Source organism: Suncus etruscus, chromosome 10 (genome assembly GCF_024139225.1).
Source record: "Suncus etruscus isolate mSunEtr1 chromosome 10, mSunEtr1.pri.cur, whole genome shotgun sequence".
NCBI classification, from domain to species: domain Eukaryota; kingdom Metazoa; phylum Chordata; class Mammalia; order Eulipotyphla; family Soricidae; genus Suncus; species Suncus etruscus.
Genome location: NC_064857.1, coordinates 87,102,205 through 87,117,155, shown reverse-complemented (window position 1 = coordinate 87,117,155; position 14,951 = coordinate 87,102,205). Strand labels below are relative to the sequence as shown.

The 14,951-nt window shown below is 40.8% G+C and overlaps 1 protein-coding gene across 1 annotated transcript in view; it reads right to left on the bottom strand.

The window, feature by feature from the left end:
- The window catches only part of STARD9 (StAR related lipid transfer domain containing 9), a 100,212-nt gene that overhangs the window by 39,845 nt on the left and 45,416 nt on the right, over positions 1-14,951 (bottom strand). Inside the window, exons 8-9 of the mRNA XM_049781693.1 lie at positions 11,516-11,585; positions 7,197-7,269 (exon numbers count right to left, since the gene is read on the bottom strand). Coding sequence (XP_049637650.1) covers positions 7,197-7,269; positions 11,516-11,585 — 143 coding nt within the window. The remainder of the gene's footprint in view (positions 1-7,196; positions 7,270-11,515; positions 11,586-14,951) is intronic.

Genomic DNA, 14,951 nt, shown 5'->3' with positions numbered 1-14,951 from the left:
GCAAGGCAAATGCCGCTGTGCTATCTCTCCGGGCCCTTTATTTTATTTTTAAAGATGAATGTTTTTAATTTTTAAGTCACATTAATTTATAAATATGTACATGCCTTATCTGAATTCTTTTCTCTTGGGAAACATATCTCGGCATGGAAAAGCTATATCTTTCATTGACATATGTTTGTTGATTATTTTTTTTCAAGGGACACATTGGCTTTATTTTTAGGACTCCTCCCACTGGAGATTGGGGCACAGGAGTCACTCCTGGTATGCTTGGTCAGGGGGTTCCAGGGCTACTACACCCACAGTACATGAGCAAGTATTTTGGGGAGGAGTGTTGGGTCACACCCAGCAGCGCTCAGTGATTACTCCTGGCTCTATGCTCAGAAGTTGAACCACCATCCATCCTATATTTCCCATGTGCAAGGCAAACGCCTTACCACTGTGCTATCGCTCTGGCCCCCTACATGAGCAAATTTTTATTGTTGTTGTTGATTTCTTACATTAGAAGCATTTCAGGGCTAGAGCAGTGGCGCAGCAGTAAGGCGTTTGCCTTACACGTGGCTGACCCAGGACGGACCTCAGTTTGATCCCTGGTGTCCCATATGGTTCCCCAAGCCAAGAGCAATAGTGCATAGCCAGGAGTAACCCCCGAGTGTCATCAGGTGTGGCCCAAAAACAAAAACAAAAAAAACCACAAAAGTATTTCTTGACATCCTTAGCCTGAGAGTCTCTGCCATAGTCTTTAACTATCATACAACTAAAATATATAGTTTCACACTCAATATACTTACAGAGATCCACCCATGCCTCCAATTTCATGTTATCCTCAGTTGTGCACAGAGGACCTCTTACAACTTCACAATGCAATTAGATGCAAGCACATAAAAATGGGTATGGCGAGGCCGGTGAGTTGGTGCTAGAGATAAGGTGTCTGCCTTGCAAGCGCTAGCCAAGGAAGGACCTCGGTTCAATCCCCTGGTGTCCCATATGGTTCCCCCCAAGCCAGGGGCAATTTCTAAGTGCATAGCCAGGAGTAAACCCTGAGTGTCAAATGGGTGTGGCCCAAAAAATCAAAAAAAAAAAAGGGCATGGCACTTGCCAAAACTCAGAGCATCAAGAATTCCATGTGGTATGGAGCCAGAGTGATAGCATGGAGGTAAGGCGTTTGCCTTCCATGCAGAAGGTCAGTGGTTCGAATCGTAGCATTCCATATGGTCCCCTCAGCCTGCCAGGAGTGATTTCTGAGCATAGAGCCAGGAGTTACCCCTGAGCTCTCGGGTGTGACCCCCCAAAAAAATCCCAAACAAACAAAAAAAGAATTCCATGTGGTAGTTCATAGAAGGGAAGGCAGTCCTGGCATCTATTCTAAAATAATGTTAAGGTCCCTCCAAGCTCCTGAAATAATACCTTCCTACACCCTGTTAAAAGTGGAGCCATATCCTGAATGCACCCAGCCTCTACCTCTGTACATCTCAGCAACAGCAGAGAAAGCTGCTTAGTTTTTAAGCAAATTATTCTTGTGCAGCAGCAAGTTGGTTCACCACTTTACACACTCACCAGGAGTACAAATATGAGAAATCCAACTCCTACACATAACCACTTTTATTATTTTTAGCCTTTAGTAAAGGTGGGTGAGTGGTACCTAATTTAGTCTTAATTCTTCATTCCTTTAAATGAATTATGTTGGACATTTCTCCAAGATGCTTTACAAGTGCCAGATTGCCATCTGTATGTTTTCTTTAGTCAAGCTGTCAGATCAAAATTTTGTATTTACAGTAAAACAGTTTAATTGAAGGCAGATACTAATTCTAAGGTTAGAAAGTAAATGAAATATGTTCTCTAAGGAAGACAACCCCAAAGAAATGTGCTCTTAAGTTGCTTTCTTACAGATTTTAAAGCATTCAGTAAGAAATATTTTAAATGTCATTTGTCAAATATATACAAATATATTTTAAATACAAGTCCTTTAAAGATATATATTCCTTTACAAAAAATTATCCCTATAGCCCAAAGATAGAGAAATGGGGTGAGGACATAAGCCGTTCATGCAGCTTCCCCAAGCTTGATCCCTAGCATCACATGGTCCCAGAGCACTGCCAAATGCAGTCCTAGAGGTTAGGTGCAACACTAAGGTACTGTTATCACTCTGGGCATCACAGTGGCCAACAAGCACTGCTTCCTTGGGTCCTTGCATTGAAGATCATTCTAGCTGGCTGAGAATCACCAGGAGGAATTCCAGGTCTACTAAACATGTACTTTGCATGCTGTAAACCTGAGTTCAATTCCCAGCACCAGATGGTCCCTTGAACACTGTCCGGGAGTGATCCCTGAAATAGAGCTAAGAGTAGCCCCTTAGTATCACTGGTGTGGCCCAAAAGACAAACAATAATAGCTCTAATGTTTAAATTGTTTTATCTTCAAAGAGCAAACATTTTATCTATAGCAATTCCCAATTTTAATTTGTGCTAATTTCAATGTGTGTTATCTCTCCAGCCCCTGAATTTTTACTTATTGCAATGCTGGGAGTAAAACTCAGACCTCATATGTGCAAGGCATGTACTTGAATACTAATCTGTATCCCTAGCCACAATTCATAGCTTCAAAGTCATATCTAAAAAGACCACTATTGGGTCCAGAGTGGTGGCACAAGCAGTAGGGTGTCTGTCTTGCACACGCTAACCTAGGATGGACCACGGTTCAATCCTCCAACATCCCATATGGTCCCCCATGCCAGGAGCAATTTCTGAGCACATAGCCAGGAGTAACCCCTGAGCATCCCAAAAAGCAAATAAATAAATAAAAATAAAAAAACAAAACAAAACAGGGCCGGAGAGATAGCATGGAGGTAAGGCATTTGTCTTGCATGCAAAAGTACGATGGTTCGAATCCCAGCATCCCATATGGTCCCCTGAGCCTGCCAGGAGTGATTTCTGAGCATAGAGCCAGGAGTAACCCCTGAGCGCTGCTGGGTGTGACCCAAAAAAACAAAAAATAAATAAATAAAATAAAATAAAAAACACTTTGGGTTTTAAGAAAAATTAAAGACATTATTGTTTTCTGACCTTGTTCCTATTGCCTCCAGATGCACCAATAACGCTTCATGGCATTGATCCTTGTTTGCATAGACACATTAAAATGGGAAAACACTATACATACAGATTAGTTATTATCTAATAAATCTCATTACCATGTACCTTACACCCTGAACATTGATATAATGACCTGGCACAGGCCTCAGATGAATGGGCATTCTCCATTCACGCTGGAACCAGGCAAGCTATCTATGAAACATCCAAGGTCTTTTATAGCAACAGTTGGAAGCAGTCCTCTACCAGGAAAGACATTACCAAGGGTCTGACATCGACCTCCTAAAAAGACACTCCCGTTTACACTGAGAAGACGTGACAACAACAATGACCTGCTCTACAGGACATGGTTCTCTCTATTGCCCCTTAAGTGTGAGGTGAAACGAGAGGATGCTCTGCACCATCCTGACTGCAATATGGGATATGCAGACTCCAGGATCTTTAATACAGAAGCATGATACCAACAATAGAGACTATGTGAGGAATGGAGGTGTATTGCCACTACAGACGATGACTTGAATTGGGCAAACTAGTTTGCCTGGAGCCTAGATCAGTCCTGTGCCAGGAAACTTCAGGGGTAGGGTCTCCATGTATTTAGACCATAATTTGTTTTTCCATGTCCCTTATGTTTTGGTGGGCCTATGCAAACAAATGCCACTTTAATATCGTTTTTTACTATGTTCCCTTGACTCCAATCCTTAAGAAAAACAACCCACTAAAACTTTTGAGGTTAACTTAAACTAGTAAGCATGTGCATGGAACTAGATAAATGTTTAAAGAGTTACATAAGTCTAATATCTTTAGATTATATGGTGTGCTGCTAAGAATTAATATGTACTACAACTGGGGATTTGAGGGACAAAGTAATTGTATTGTACATGGGTTCAGTTTTGTTTTTCTTAATGTTCTTTGGCTGAAAGTTCAAGGCTGGGGTATCATCGATGGGACTACTGAGAATCCTGTTTATGGGTGATTGGGCTTCCACTGTAACTTTACCCTGTCCTCTTTCTTTGCATCTTTGTTGTCATAATTAAAATAAAAAAAAAAAAGAAAAGAAAAATTAAAGACATTATTGTTTTCTGAGTTTTTTTTTTTTTTCCTGGTTTTTGGGTCATACGCAGCAGTGCTCGGGGTTACTCCTGGCTCCAGGCTTAGAAATTGCTCCTGGCAGGCTCAGGGGACCATATGGGACTCTGGGATTAGAACCAATGACCTTCTGCATGAAAGGCAAACGCCTTACCTCCATGCTATCTCTCCGGCCCCTAAAGACATTATTGTAATGAGGCCCAGAGACAATAGAGTTAAGGCTGGAAGGGCTGGAAGGACCAGCTCACAATTTGAAGCTCACTACAAAGAGTGGTGAGTGCAGTTAAGGAAATAACTACATTAACAGCTATCATGACAATCTTAATGAGTGAGAGAAGTAGAATGCCTGTCTCGAATACAGGCAGAGATTGGGGGAGGAGGGAGTTGGGGACATTGGTGGAGGGAATGTTGCACTAGTAAAGGGGCTGTTCTGTTTATGACTGAAACCCAACTACAATCATGCTTGTAATCATGGTGCTTAAATAAAAATGTTATATATTAAAAAAATAATAAAAATAAATCTTTAAAAAAAGAACCACTATCGTGGCTTACCTTTTTTGTTTGTTTTGGGGCCACACCCATTGATGTCCAGGTCTTACTCCTAGTTCTGTGCTCAGGAATCATTCCTGGCAGGCTTAGGGAAATGCCAGGGATTAAAGCCAGGCAAACTGCATGCAAGGAAAGTGCCTTACCTGCTATCTCATCTCTTTAGCTCCAGTCATGGCCTCTCTTACCCAATCAATCTGTTTTTTTCCGGTTTTATTGAGATAAAGTTAACATATAACATTGTATAAATTTACGGTATATAAACATCATTTGCTACACACACACACACACACACACACACACACACACGCACACCCACACACATACATATAATTATCATAATAGTTAACATCCATCACTTTAGATAATTAAAATACTTTTCCTCTAACACTGGTGGTAGGTTTGGACAGGAACATGTATTTAATAGACCAAACTGGGGCTGGAACACTAGCACAGCAGGTAGGGCATTTGCTTTGTACACCTAGGTTCAGATCCCCTGAGCACAGTTGGGTGTAGCCGAAAAACAAAACAAAACAAAAACAAAACAAATAATATACATGAAATGTTTTTATTAAAAACTTTGTAAACCATGGTGCCTTTTTTAAAAAATTTTTTTATATTTTATTTAAACATCTTGATTACATACATGATTGTGTTTGGGTTTCAGTCATGTAAAGAACACCACCCATCACCAGTGCAGCATTCCCATCACCAATGTCCCAAATTTTTTTTTTTAATTTTTAAAAATGGGTCTAGAGCAATAGCACAGTGGGCAGGTGTTTACCTTGCAAATAGCTGGCCCATGTTCAATCCCCAGCATCCCATATGGTCCCCAAGACTGCCAGAAGTGATTTCTCAGCTTGAGCCAAGAATAATGCCTGTGTGGCCCGGAGAGATAGCACAGCGGTGTTTGCCTTGCAAGCAGCCAATCCAGGACCAAAGGTGGTTGGTTCAAATCCCGGTGTCCCATATGGTCCCCCATGCCTGCCAGGAGCTATTTCTGAGCAGACAGCCAGGAGTAACCCCTGAGCAACATGGGGTGTGGCCCAAAAAAACAAAAACAAAAACAAAAACAAAAAAAAAAGGATAATGCCTGTGTACTGCCAGGTGTGGCCAAAATATATATGTATGTATATGTATGTATATATATATATGTATGTATGTATATATGTATATATATTTTAAATGTTTTTCCTTGTGATGAGATTTTTTTTTGTTTGTTTTTGGGTCATACCCAGCAGCGCTCAGGGGTTACTCTCAGCTCTATGCTCAGAAATCGCTCCTGGCAGGCTTGGGGGACCATATGGGATGCCGGGATTCGAACCACCATCTTTCTGCATCCAAGGCAAACGCCTTACCTCCATGCTATCTCTCCAGCCCTGTGATGAGAACTTTTAAGAGTTTACCAATTTTCAAAAGTACAAGATAGTTTTGTTACCAGTAATCATCACATTGTACATTATATATCCTTAGAAGTTAACTTATAATTAAATATATATTGTGTGATATATTGTTTATCCTAGGAAATGTTCTATATGTACTTGGAAATGCCCCCCCCCTTTTTTTTTTTTAGTTTTGGGGCTGCATTCAGCCATGCTCAAGGATTACTCCTGACTCTGCACTCAGGAATTATTCCTAGCAATGCTTAGGGGACCAAATAGGAACTCAGGTCAGCCATGTGCAAGTCAAGTACTCTATCCACTGTACTGTCTCTCTCTTCAGCTCCCAGTTTTGAGGATTTGTTTTGTTTTGTTTTGGGGTCAGACCTGGAAGTGCTCAGGGATCATTCCCGATATACTCTGATGACTAGGAATGCTAGGGATCAAACTCAGGTCAGCTGTGTGCAAGGCAAGCATTTTACCTGGCATACTACCTCTCTAGCCCATATAAATAAAATTTCCACAAAAGTTACTGTATACTTCAATTCAAGAATTGTGTAGGTGTTCCTCTCCAAAAAAAATTAAGAAAGAAAATGCTTAGTTAAAAGTAAAAAGTATGGGGCAGAGAGATAGCACAGCAGCGTTTACCTTGCAAACAGCCGATCCAGCATATTGGTTCGAATCCCAGCATCCTATATGCTCCCCCGTGCATGCCAGGAGCTATTTCTGAGCAGATAGCCAGGAGTAACCCCTGAGCACCGCTGGGTGTGGCCAAAAACCAAAAGCCAAAAAAAAAAAAAAAAGGAAAAAATATAAATAAAAAAATTTTTTTTTACAAAAATATTTTTTTAGTTTTTACAAAATGATTCTATCCATTCTGGTTGTGCAACTTAATAGAATATATGTTGGTTTATCACATATATCAGCTCATACAAAAGGACCTATAAATGAAAGGGACTCATTTATTTGAAAATAAAGAAACAAAGAAAGGAGGGAATACAAGAAATGATATGGAATGATATGATATGGTAGGAATAATGATATGATATGGAATAAATGATATGATAGGAATAAATCTAAGCAAACCTCAGAAGTAACTAACCTGTGTATAGTGTATAGTGAAGATGGCATGAGATCTGCTGCTTGCCTCATGAACATGGGTAGCTGCTGTCATTCTAGATGAAAAAAGGAAGAAAGTTAGGACAAGAACTATTTTTGCACAGTGGACACTTACATACCCACCAGAAGAACAGCACAAGAAATGTTAATGCCAAGTTTTCATAATTAGAATCATAAAAGAGCTCACTTACTCATTCAAGTTAGGAGAGTGGTTGGAAGAGGGTAGAAGTATCACTCTAGGCACTGATATGTGAGCACATAAAAGGGAGGGCAGCAGATATAGATTAAACTCCATTAGACCATTTTTTCAAAAAGTGACAGAAGCAAAAGTCAGAGCTGATAATAAAGAGGAATACTAAACTGTCATCAATCTGAAAGAATATTCCTAAGCATACTCAATTAAATAATGTAATAAATAAAAACGAGTAGAGCAGAGACTGCTGAAGAAGGCCCCCAAAAAGCGAGAACAAGACATTATTAAGCATAGAATATTAAATTATCATGCCAGAAAGGGCTTTAAGACAAGATATTGCCTTACATCAATGTCATGCATAAATAAGATATTTTGTTTAGGGCCCGGAGAGATAGCACAGCAGTGTTTGCCTTGCAAGCAGCCGATCCAGGACCAAAGGTGGTTGGTTCGAATCCCGGTGTCCCATATGGTCCCCCGGGCCTGCCAGGAGCTATTTCTGAGCAGACAGCCAGGAGTAACCCCTGAGCAACGTGGGGTGTGGCCCCCCCCAAAAAAAAAGATATTTTGTTTAACCATAGGAACCGAAAAACACCATGCAGAAAAGCCCTCTGCATTCCTATGTTTGCTGCAGCACAAGTTATAATAGCCAGGATCTGGAAACAACTCAAGTGCAAAAGAACAGATGAGTGGCTAAAAAACTGTGGTACATCCACACAATGGAATACCATGCAGTTGTTAGAAAAAAATTGAAATGATGAAGTTTGTTTATACATGGGTGTATAAGGAGATTATTGTAATAGATGAGTCAGAGGGAGAAGAATAGACATAAAATAATGTCAGTCATTTGTGGGATATAAGAAAAATAAAAGATAGTATGGTATAATATCCAGAGACAAAATAGATGGGGATCAGGAGGACCAGTCCTTGATAGGAATCTTACCCAAAAGAGTGGGACCACAAAATATTTAAAACAATTTCTGACAGATTAAAAAAAAAGTCACCAATAGCAAAACAATAATAGGAGGAGACTTCAACATCACCCAGTCACTGCTTAATAGGTCAACCAAGCTAAAATTTAACAAGAATATACTAGCTTTGGAGCCAGAGCAGTAGCACAGCAGTAGGGTGTTTGCCTTACATGCGGCTGACCCAGGAGAGACCTCGGTTTGATCCTCTGGCGTCCCATCTGGTCACCCAAGCCAGGAGTGATTTCTGAGCGCATAGCCAGGAGTAACCCCTGAGCATCATGGGTGTGACCCAAAAACAAAAACAAAAACAAAAAAGAAAAAAGAATACACTAGCTCTGAAGGAAGGAATGAGAGTGTCTTAGTAGATTATATACATGTCTCTCAATCCCCAGAAAACTAGATACACATTCTTCTCCAATGCACATGATATGAAATTTGCTACAAAGAGAGGTGAGTGCAGTTAGAGCAGTAACTTCACTGATAACTATGATAATAGTGAGTGAGAGAGAGAGAGGCAAAATACCTGTCTCAGAGACAGGCAAGGGGTGGGGAGGGAAATAGGGAACATTGGTGGTGGGAAAATCACACCAATGAGGGGGGTGTACATTCTATGACTGAAACCAACTAAGAACATTTCTGTAACCATTAAATAAATAAATAAATAAATAAATAAATAAATAAAAAGAGTGGTGAATGCAGTATTAGTGAATGATCCCCTTGTGACAATGGTGGTTGAAACTAATCACTCCAGACAAGAACTGGGTGACAAAAAAGGAATAAAGTGATATGTATGGTACCCTTTCATTAGCAATAGTGCAAACCATAGTACAGAGAGAGAGAGAGAGAGAGAGAGAGAGAGAGAGAGAGAGAGAGAGAGAGAGAGAGAGAGAGAGAGAGAGAGTAAAATATCTGCCTTGAAGGCAGGCAGGGGGCATGGTGGGGATATGGGTAGCAGGAAATGTGCACTGGTGAAGGGTGGTGTATATTATCTGACTGAAACTCAATTATAAACAATTTTGTAATCACATTGTTGAAACAAAGTAAGTATATTAAAATATTTTGTTTAGAAATCATTCTAAGAGGGAGTTGCCAAAAATGAAATTATTTCCAAGTTTGCCTTTAAAATCACAAACATCTTCTCTTTACCTAACTCCATCAATCATGCTTTTGCTTGAGACCACCCCAATGTTGCCTGTTTTCGGATGAGCTAGAAAAATAAAGAAAAGAGGGAAAATCTAGAAAATCTAAAAGTTGATTCAAGGATAAAAAGCAAAAAGTGAAGCTGTACACTTAAATTTCCAGGAGCTAGTTCATGAGTGTTGCCAGCCATGACAGTGCTTGAGCACATGTCACCCACATCTTGAAATGTGCACTTTTTTTTTTGTTTTGTTTTGAATTTTGGGTCACACCCGGCAGCGCTCAGGGGTTACTCCTGGCTCTATGCTCAGAAATCACCCCTGGCAGGCACAGGGAACCATATGGGATGCCGGGATTTGAACCACCATTCTTCTGCATGAAAGGCAAACGCCTTACCTCCATGCTATCTCTCCGGCCCCAGCTTTCATTTTCTTTTCTTTCTTTCTTTCTTTTTTTTTGGGGGGGGGGCCCACACCTGGCGGCGTTGCTCAGGGGTTACTCCTGGCTATCTGCTTAGAAATCGCTCCTGGTAGGTATGGGGGACCATATGGGACGCTGGGATTCAAATCAACCACCTTAGGTCCTGGATCGGCTGCTTGCAAGGCAAACACCGCTGTGCCATCTCTCCGGCCCCAGCTTGCTTTTTCTTAAGCTCATTTCTCTTTCTCTCCTCTTCCCCTTTCCTTAGACGTTTCAAATAAAGCCCATTTTTACTTCCAAACTAATCAATAAATAAAGACCCAAGCTCTGTGAATACACTAAGACCAGTAGCCAATGCATCCTGGGGTGGTGGGGTCAAGTTAAATTTAATTTTTTCTTTTTATATTCTTTTGAATTTATACCTGATATCAATAGGGTAAATAGAAAACACTGTTGCTCTGGGTCTATATCCTCCCTACACTTTTATTTTAAAGAAAGCATGGCTATTTTTCAGGCATAAAATAATATTCTTGTTATTTCATACAATTAGAATGTTAGTTCCATTTATAGTTTTTATAAATTTTAGGAGAGTCTACAGCACTTGGTTGTTCATAGAAGATGCAAAGCAGTCTTTTGGAGTACCCTTTATAAGTATGCAAAAATTAGAAGAAATATTGGTTTCCTAGACCATTTCATACAATATCGATCCTTATCTCTATTATGTTTAAGAAGAGGACAATGCGGGCCCGGAGAGATAGCACAGCGGTGTTTGCCCTGCAAGCAGCCGATCCAGGACCAACAGCCAGGAGTAGCCCCTAAGCACCACCAGGTGTGGCCCAAAAACCAAAAAAAAAAAAAAAAAAGAAGAAGAAGAAGAAGAAGAAGAGGACAATGCAATTGAGAATCTTGCCTTTGATCAAAAGTTGAAACTTTGTGTTATAAGATAATGTACAGGGGTCAGAGCGATAACACAGTGGTAGAGTGTTTGCCTTGTACGCAGCTAACCCAGGACGGACCTGGGTTCAATTCCTGGTGTCCCATATGGTTCCCCAAGCCAGGAGCAATTTCTGAGTGCATAGCCAGGACTAAACCCTGAGTCACTTGATGTGGTCCAAAAACCAAAAACCAAAAACCAAAAAAAAAAAAAAAAGAAAGAAAGAAAGAAAAGAAAATGTACAGGGACCCAGAGCAATAGTGTAATGATATAATGAGAGGGTTCTTGCCTTGCATAGAGTCAACCCAGGTTTGATTCCAGCATTCCATATGGTCCTCTACCAGAAGTAAGCTCTGGGCACCACTGGGTGTTGCCCCCAAACCAAAAAGGGAATGTACAAAGTAATTCTCTGGGTTTACTGCCTAATTTTATGTAAAGGAAAAAATGGCAGTTTTATTACTGGTAATAAGAACACTAGTTCTCAATCACCATGCCTCACTCTGCATTCATTATTACTGTTCTGAAAAAGGCCTTCTAATTTGGAAGGTGGGCACTACAGAGATGGTGTCATTTTATACTTTAAAGGAGATGGAAACACAAAACAGAAGAATGAGGCTGAAAAGAATGACAGAAACAAACAAACCTGTTACCTGTTTGCTATTCCCTCCTCCAAGAGTTGAATTACTTGTTTATAGTTGGTTACTACATGTTGAGATAAACCTATTAGATTTGTGAGGGGAAGGAAAAAGAAATTACATAAAATTTTTGGTACAACTTGGTCCTTTCCTGTAAATTCTAACATTCCTATCTCAGATCATTTGATAACATGAGGGGGCTTGGCTAAATTAGTTCAGATAATTAAATCAACCCAATTAATTGGAAACCTACAGTCTGATAATGCAGGTTTCTACCTTCAAAATTATGTTATAGAATTTATATAACAGGTATTTTGTTTTGGGGCCATAGTAGTAGTAGTACTCAGGGGTTACTCCTTGTTCTGCACTCAGGAATCACTTCTTTTTTTTTTTTTTTTTTGGTTTTTGGGCCACACCCAGTAACGCTCAGGGGTTACTCCTGGCTATGTGCTCAGAAGTTGCTCCTGGCTTGGGGGACCATATGGGACACCGGGGGATCGAACCGCGGTCCGTCCAAGGCTAGCGCAGGCAAGGCAGGAACCTTACCTTTAGCGCCACCGCCCGGCCCAGGAATCACTTCTGGCTTGCTCAAGGGACAATACAGGATGCCTGGGGTAGAACCCAGATCAACTGCATGCAAGGTCAGAGTCTTATCCATTGTATTATCTCTCTAGTACCTTACATAGTAATTATAACAACCAAAACACTTTATTTTTTGGTTTTTGGATCACACCTGGCGGCGTTCAGGGGTTACTCCTGGCAGGCATTGGGATGCTGGGATTCAAACCACTGTCCATCCTGGATCGGCTATGTGCAAGGCAAACGCCCTACTGCTGTGCTATCTCTTCAGTCCCCCAAAACACTTATAATGCATTACAGTTTTGCTATGTAGATTATCTATTCTCATCTGTTATTTCACTTGATCTTCAGAAAGAGAAATAACAGACCCAGTATGGTACAAAAACATATGCAGTATACATTCCTTATACTCTGCAGTTTATAATCATGAGAAGTCACACCATAATGAACAACATGGCCAACAGTCACAGAAGAAATAGATGCTAAACAAAGTAGTTTTGGTTTTCGTTTTCATTTGGTTTGGTTTTGGAGGCTACAACTGGTGGTGCTCAGGGCTTAACTTCTGGCGCTACACTCAGGAATCATTCTGTAAATGCCTGTGGAACCGAATGGGATGTGGGGGATTAAATCCATGTCAGAGCTCTGCATGCAGAAGGTCGGTGGTTCGAATCCTGGCATCCCATATGGTCCCCCAAGCCTGCCAGGAGCGATTTCTGAGCATAGAGCCAGGAGGAACCCCAGAGCACTGCTGGGTGTGACCAAAAAAAAAAAAAAAAAAAAAAAACAAACAAACAAAAAAAATCCATGTCAGTTAAATGCAAGCAGAGCAGTTTTCTTAACAACCTCACAGAGGTAGGGAGACAAGGAATGTAAAAAGGAATCCACATGGATCTAAGGATTATTATTAACTATGTATCAGTTACTTTTTTATTTTTATGTATGTTTTTTATTTTATGCAATGTAAATCATCAAATATACTATAAATCATCGAATTTTATTTTATTTGTTTCCTTGGGGCTTCAGGCATAATCCTGACTGCACTCAGGAATTATTCCTGGAAGTACTTGGGGGACTATCTGGGATGCTAGAGATCGAGCTGGGTAAATTCTGTACAAGGGAAGCACCTTAACTCCTTTACTCTCTCTCTCTCTGGACCCTTGTAAATCCTCATTTAACATTGTCCATTGGCTCTCAGAAACTGGAAATTTGAGGAAAATGACCAAAACCAGGTCCTCAAATGATGTTCTATTATCAGAACAAAATCAAATGTTGATCAGAATTTCTTTTTTTTTTTTTTTTTTTTTTTTGGTTTTTGGGCCACACCCGGTAACGCTCAGGGGTTACTCCTGGCTATGTGCTCAGAAGTTACTCCTGGCTTGGGGGACCATATGGGACACCGGGGGATCGAACCGCGGTCCGTCCAAGGCTAGCGCAGGCAAGGCAGGCACCTTACCTTTAGCGCCACCGCCCGGCCCCCTGATCAGAATTTCTTAAAGATAGTAAGAGAGGGCTATTAATTTTACAGGAAAACAATCTTGTTTACAGGGAAAGCACTAATAAACAGGAAATAGATCATTTGGTAGTAATGTCAAATCATTCAAAGCTTTCAGGTGCTGGAGACTGTAGAACTGGAAGGGCACTTGCATTGTACACAGCTGACCCAGGTTTGGCAACCCATATCAAGCATTGCCAGGAGTGATTATCTGAGCACAAGAGTCAAGAATACTACATGCTGAATGTTGCTGGTATGGCCTCCAAAACAAGAAAAGGAAGTTCTCAAGACCAGCAACTTTTTCAAGTGTTTGTTTTGTTTCAAAGTTAAAAAAAATAAAAATTCTTGCCCCTCTTTTTCCTTCTCCCTCTCTTTCCTCCCTCTCCCTCCCCCCACCCCCGTCTCTCTGTCTATCATGAGAAAGAAGAAAAAAAATTTTAAAAAAATTATTGGGCCCGGAGAGATAACACAGCGGTGTTTGCCTTGCAAGCAGCCGATCCAGGACCAAAGGTGGTTGGTTCGAGTCCCGGTGTCCCATATGGTCCCCCGTGCCTGCCAGAGCTATTTCTGAGCAGACAGCCAGGAGTAACCCCTGAGCACTGCCAGGTGTGGCCCAAAAATCAAAAAAAAAAAAGATTCTTTATAAAACAAAAATAAACTCTTAGAAAAATGCAAAATGATTTTTAAAAATGTGGGTGTGGAGGGGTTATACCTAGTTGGTGCTCAGGGCTTACTCCTGGCTGTGCACTCAACAATCACTCCTAATAGAGCTCAGGGTTACAGTCATGTGCAAGGCAAGTGCCTTACTGGCTTTACTATCATTCTAACCCTAAATTTCCTAACACATTACTACTCAAGGTCCACAGACTGGGGCCAGTTGTCAAATTGTTATTGATATGCAAGGAGATATGTAGAAATGAAAAGTACTAGAAATTTTTGTTTTGGTTTTTGGGTCACACCCAGCAATGCTCAGGGGTTATTCCTGACTCTACGCTCAGAAATAGCCCCCGGCAGGCTAGGGGTACCATATGGGATGCTGGAATTCGAACCAGTGATCTTCCGCATGCAAGGCAAAAAATGCCTTACCACTGTGCTATCTCTCCGGCCCCAAGCACTAGAAATTTTTATAAAAATAGAATCATTGGGGCTGGAGAGATAGCATGGAGGTAAGGCATTTGCATTGCATGCAGAAGGATGGTGGTTTGAATCCCGGTATCCCATATGGTCCCCCAAGCCTGCCAGGAGCGATTTCTGGGCATAAAGCCAGGAGTACCCCCTGAGTGCTGCTGGGTGTGACCCCCAAAAAACAAAACAAAAAAAAAAACAAAAAATAGAGTCATTTTAAATCTCTTTAAAGTCAGGTACTCTGGCTCTGTGCTC